Consider the following 6,142-nt stretch of genomic DNA (forward strand, 5'->3'; position numbering starts at 1 on the left):
TTGTCTATATTATGAAATATTGATCCTATTATACACACTATCTTTACTGCGTCTGTCATTGTTTAACATTACTCAACTCAGATTTTAATATATATTAATGTCTTCTTTGCGGCATAAATTATCATCACTCAGGTGCTAATAAAACTTGGTATGGCTTACCTGGAGAGGTTGTCATCTCATTCATCCAAATGTCGTGTTACAACATGATGTGGCAGTGTACAAGGTTGTGCAGAAGCCATGAGAGTTTGTCATCACCTTTCCCAGAGCATATCATGTTGGACATAGTTATGGTAATCTATCTTTCTTTGTGAACGTATCTTTGTGAATTTGTCTATTCATATACAGAGGCATACAAATTCTAGAAATGGTAATTAATTATTTATTTGATTCTGTTCGTTGATTCGGGCTCTGCTATTTTTGTAGTAATATGGTCAATTGGCTGGCCTTATCCCACATGACTTTTTAAGGGTTTTCTTTTACCTTGTGGGCTTTTGTCTATATGGTCTTTTTAGTCCTTGCCCACATGGGTTAGGGCTAAACGGGGTGTGCTTGGACTAAATAGTCCATCAAAAGTTGTCATGAAATTGTTCTTTTTCACTCCGATAGTATGATGGGTTTTTGCCTTTTAGGGAGAAAGTGTTACTAAAAGTGGGTTAAATTCTTATTCATTGTGAAACTTCTATACATTAACGTTAACCTCATATAGGTCTAAGTAAGCATCACCATAAATTTGAATCAAAAGACAATACATAACAGTGTAGAGTTGGTATAGTTATGGCAGTTGGAGTAGTTAGGAAGTTGTAACAAATTAGTTGGTTAGTTATTGAGAATCACTATAAATAGGGCCTTCGTGTGCGATAAACCATTTAAGCAATAAACATTTTCTAATTTTTTTTCGTTCATTTCTCTTTTCTATGAGAATCTAAGAGCTGGACCATCTCTTTTCATGGGATTTTGCTGTATGTTCAGATATTTCATGGTGTGTTTTCACCCAGGGAGATGAAAAAGACTTCAAGAACATTCTTTAATTGGTGTAGACAGCCAGATTACACTGCATATGCATTCAACGTGCGTCCGGGATGATCTCAAGTTCTTGGACTATGTGAACAAGGTCCCTTTCAAAAGTTTCAAAGGGGATTAGGATGTTATGGTTAGAAGATCTTTGAGTGTAACGTTATGGGCCAAACACAACGGATAACAGTGTAGAGTTGGAATAGTTAAGGCAGTTAGACTAGTTAGGATGTTGTACCAAATCAGTAGGTTAGTTATTGAGAATCACTTATAAATAGGGCCTTAGTGTGTAATAAACCATTCAAGCAATAAACTAATGGGTATCAGAGTAAAAATAGAAGAAAACACAGAATGGAGCTAACAACAAAACACAAGAATTGGAATAACCATGTAATTAAATTTGGTGAAATTGCATGGTGTGATACAGATTGCACAGAATAATAAGAGAAAAGTAAAAATGGAACAGAAAGGTACAGTCTCTACACTCTAAGAGGTCAGCTTTCTCCATATTGCCCAAAACTACCCCAATTCTTTCGTTACCCCCTCTCTACGCCTTACTACCCTCCAAAGATTCAATAAGAATTCTAAAGATGTGCATGATCTTTATATGATCTTTATGCAAGGTTCAATATTTAGTGTATCTCATTCATTGCCCACACTTTCCTTTTTATATCTTTCAGTTTTATCTGATAATAAGAATTCTAAAGATGTGTATGACAACCATTCTATTCCCTAGCAGTGTTTCTGAAAAGAAACAATTCTTTTCTATTTCTATGCCTTAGAACAGTTTCTAAGAAAAAAAATGTGTTTGATAACATGTTCTATTTTTATTCCGAGAACGAGAATTGTGTTTGATAACACAACAAATAATATAATAAAAAATAATTCCTATTAAATATAAAAAAATTTCGGATCATCACTTTCCTTTCCATATGGTGTGGTTGTGGTGGTGGTGGCGGTGAGTGGCATGGTGGCGGCGGCGATACGGTAGTGGTGGTGGCAGTGACGTGGTGAAGATAGTGGTGGTGGTTGTGATGGCAGTGGCTGCGACAATGGCGGTGGTAATGATGGCGGCGGCGGCAGTAGTGGTGGGGATGGTGGTGGTGGAGGTGACGGCAGTGGCTGCGACAATGGTGGTTGGTGGCGGCAACAATGGTAGCAGTGGCATGGAGGTGGTGGTTGTGAAGGCATTATGGTGGTGGTGGTGGCAGTGGCTGCGACGGTGGTGATAGGTGACAATGGTGGTGGTGATGGTGGTAGTGGTGGCGATGGCGTGGTGATGGTAGTGGCGGGGGTGGTGTAATGGTGGTGGTGGTGACGATAATGGCTGTGACGATGATGGTGGTGGTTGGTGGCGGCGGCGACGGCAGTGGTGGTGACAGTAGTGGCCGCGGCAATGGTAGTGGTGGTTGGTGACAGTGGTGGTGATGGTAGTGGTGGCGTCGTGGTGGTGGTAGCGATGGGGGTGGTGGCAGTTGCATGTGATGGCGATGGTGACGGTGACGACAATGGTTGCAATAATGGTGGTGGTGGTTGATGGCAGTAGTAGTGATGGTGGTGGTGACGGTGATGGTGATAATGGTGGTAGTGGTGGTGGCAGCGGTGGTAGTTGTGGTGGTGGTGATGGTAGCATGGTGGTAGTGATGGGTGGAGGTGGTGGTAATGGTGGCGATGGCATCGTGGTGGTGAGGGGTGGTGACGACGGCACTAGTGGTGATGATGGTAAAGGTGGAGAATGATTGAGAGAGATAAGTGTTTCTCATTTTGTGCCCGGGAATAAAAAAATAGAAATTTTCTGATTCTTTTTTCTGTTCCCCAGCACAAAAATTAAACCGGTTCATCCCGGGAACAAAAAAATAAACCGGTTTTACCAAACGAGTTTCCTATCCATTTCTGTTTCCGGGAACAGAAATTAAAAAAGAATTGATTCTGGGAAGGTTGTCATGCACACCCTAAAAGAAATACTTTTTCTTCAATAACTCATTCTTACGGAATTGAAGCAAATAAGGCCAGTGAAATTTTTTTAATAAAAGTCTTTTTTCAAGTTTATGGATTCCGGAAGTCAAGTGACAAATATTGATAAACTCTTTTTTTTAGATATAAATGCTATGGTCACCTTGTTATGTGCATGGGAAAATTAGAGGGATAGTTGGATTATTTGATGCTGTGAAAAAAATTACCTTTTTTAAAAAAATAAAAATAAAAAATTAGCTTTATTTTTTTTCTAAATTCTTGATTAACTTTTCTTCTTTTGACAGTCAATTGGCTTTAAAGGTTGCGAAGCTGATAATTTGTAAAAATAAATAAATAAGTAAAGCCTACCATGTTAGATACATGGTTCTTTCTTCATTATAATCAAAATTCTGATTTATATATATATATATATATATATATATATATATATATATATATATTAATTAATTAATTTTAAGGTTCATATATAAATTTCTTCATTTGAACAATGTGCCCATCTATGGAAACAAGCCAATCATTCCAAAAGAAAATAATAATATTAGGGGGAAAGAGGAGATTTTGCAGTGAAGTAGTTTGTTCTTGTCATGGAAATTGGAAATGCACCTTTACTTTGTCCACCATGGATTGATTTCCTTGACTCCTATTCCATCATCAAAATTACTAATGCTATAAAAAAAAAATCAATACTTCCATGTCACATTACCCAGTTTGGTGTCTAAAAATGAATTGAAGAACTTACGATGAATAGAGGTAATTTAAGTATTTTTTATTGATGGATAAGAAATCATCATAATACTGGAATCTAAACTTTTAGGATTTATTTAGGCTGTTCTCAAGCTATGCAGAACCATCCCCAAACCTTTTGAATTTGTATAGATAATCATTTGGATTTCTTTGGCACATTCTACCATTGAAGGTCTCTCATTACTCTCAGTACGGACACACCGTGATGCCAGATTGGCAAACATGAATATAGACTCAAGAGTGTAAGAATTTCGAGCCATCTCTGGATCTATCACCTTACGAAGCTTCTTGCGGTCATTCAGTAAATGCCTCACCTGTATATAAATGTCAAACATAGTAAAGTCTTTCAGTTGTAATTATCTAACCGTTTAGACTTGCGAACCACAGAAATGTATATATATGTGTGGATCTCTCTCTCTCTCTCTCTCTCTCTCTCTCTCTCTATATATATATATATATATATATATATATATATATATATGTGGGAAAGGTATTTTTACAGCCACTTTAGATAAGATTGTCCACAACTACTTCTTTTTCACTAAGTACGACGGGTCGTACTTAGTTATAACAATAAAACTGTTCCTTTTTTTCTCTTTCCTTAGACATTGTCGGCTGACGTAGCGGAGAGAGAAAATGCAATTTTAATGTACGATCGGTCGTACTTAGTGAAAAAAGGGTAGCTGTAGACAACCTTATCTAAAGTGGCTGCAGAAATGTTTTCCCCCCCTATATATATATATATATATATATATATATATGGGGAATATTATATTTACAAACTTTTTGTTTACAAACTCTTACAAACTACACTATGTATGACCGGTCATACTTCAATCAAGAGTGTATGACCGGTCATACTTATTGTAATTTGTTAAAAAATTTGTAAACGGATCCTTCCCCTATATATATATATATATATGTGGGGAAGGATCCGTTTACAAACTTTTTTTACAAATTTTTGCAAATTATACTATGTATTCCTGGGAGAACATAGTGTAACCTAGTGTTCTCCCGAGAGAATATAGCGTAATTTGTAAACAAAAAATATGTAAATATAACATTTCCCTATATATATATCGGCTTATATTAGTGTAAGAATAAGAATTCTTATATTTAATTTTAATCATTGATCTCACTTCCATTTAAGCGCTCTAATTTATTAGTTACGTTTAAAAGAAAATGAGATCAACAACTAAGATTAATATAAGATCTTTTACTTTTACACCGGTGTAAGCTGATTCTCCCATATATATATATATATGTGTGTGTGTAAATATAGACACATTCACACATAAGGAAAGTGATCATCAAGGATGTCTAAAAAGCATTTTGCAATATGAAAGAAGCAACGGAAGATAACTAGTTACTTGTATTTTTATGACCAATGGAATGAAAAAAAAAAAAAAAAATAAAAACATTATGGCAATTTTCAAGAATCAATAGCTTAATTTGACATCCCTAAGGATCATTATCCAATTAACACAGACACACACATACATTTCCCACCTACCTGTAGTACAAGGTTTTGATCATTTGGACCCTGGTTTAGATCTACAGCTCGACGTCCTGTCAAAAGCTCCAGAAGAACAACACCAAATGCATAAACATCACTTTGTAGAGTGAGTTTTCCAGTCTGTTGACAGAAGTGATGAATTAGTGGTGTCAGCTTCGGACCACTTTTGTGTAGAAATTTGGATATACAAGAAAGATAGAAAGTTTAAGATTGCAGATAGAATCTTTACCCTTTTGAGTTATAGAATGGTTTTTATGTGTATATAGACAGACAGCGAGATTGATAGATAGATAATATCAGTATTGCTAGCAATATTCAGTTGTAAGTACCACTGGTTATCCCCTTCAGAATTTGAATTATGTTCATTACAGGTTATATCCAATTATGGTAAAAACTACTTGTCTGTATTACTTTCTTAAACGTTATGATTAGTGAAAACTTATGCAAATCTGTGTAAATAAAAAATAAATGTTCCAGCTCATTAAAAAAAATAAAAAATCACTCCCCACAAAACCACAACTTGTGAGAGTAGGGTTGAGGGAAATTCTTGTATGTAGCCTCACCTATGCATTTTTGTGAGGGTAGGGGTGAGGGAAATCCTTGTATATAGTCTTACCTCTGCATTTTTTAAAAAGGTTTTTTCTTACCAGCTCAGAAGAAAACATAAGGGAAAAAAAAAGCTCTGGTAGATATTGTCAGAATCACTTGAACAGAAAAGTGAAAACTGATGTTGTAAATATTTGTTATTTTATTATTATTATTAGTATTTGTTGTATTGGGCCAAGCCCATTAGGTTAAGAATTAGGTCAAGTATTAGGGTTTTCATTCTCTATAAATAGAGACTTCTTTGTACAGATTATTTACACAATTCAATAATATTTCAAATACCCTTTTCTT

The 6,142-nt window shown here is 35.6% G+C and overlaps 1 protein-coding gene across 1 annotated transcript; it reads right to left on the reverse strand.

The window, feature by feature from the left end:
• Positions 1 to 3,806: 3,806 nt before the first annotated feature.
• On the reverse strand, positions 3,807 to 5,365 carry LOC133302889 (probable serine/threonine-protein kinase PBL28; the record flags this gene model as incomplete). The annotated part of the gene is made up of 2 exons (XM_061502705.1): positions 3,807 to 4,043; positions 5,243 to 5,365. Coding segments are annotated over 2 exons (360 nt in total), but the record flags the coding sequence as incomplete, so codon positions are not given.
• Positions 5,366 to 6,142: the final 777 nt, after the last annotated feature.

Source organism: Gastrolobium bilobum, unplaced genomic scaffold, assembly GCF_033153095.1.
Source record: "Gastrolobium bilobum isolate Gb01-03AN ecotype WA unplaced genomic scaffold, APGP_CSIRO_Gbil_v1 utg48796, whole genome shotgun sequence".
Classification (NCBI taxonomy): Eukaryota; Viridiplantae; Streptophyta; class Magnoliopsida; order Fabales; family Fabaceae; genus Gastrolobium; species Gastrolobium bilobum.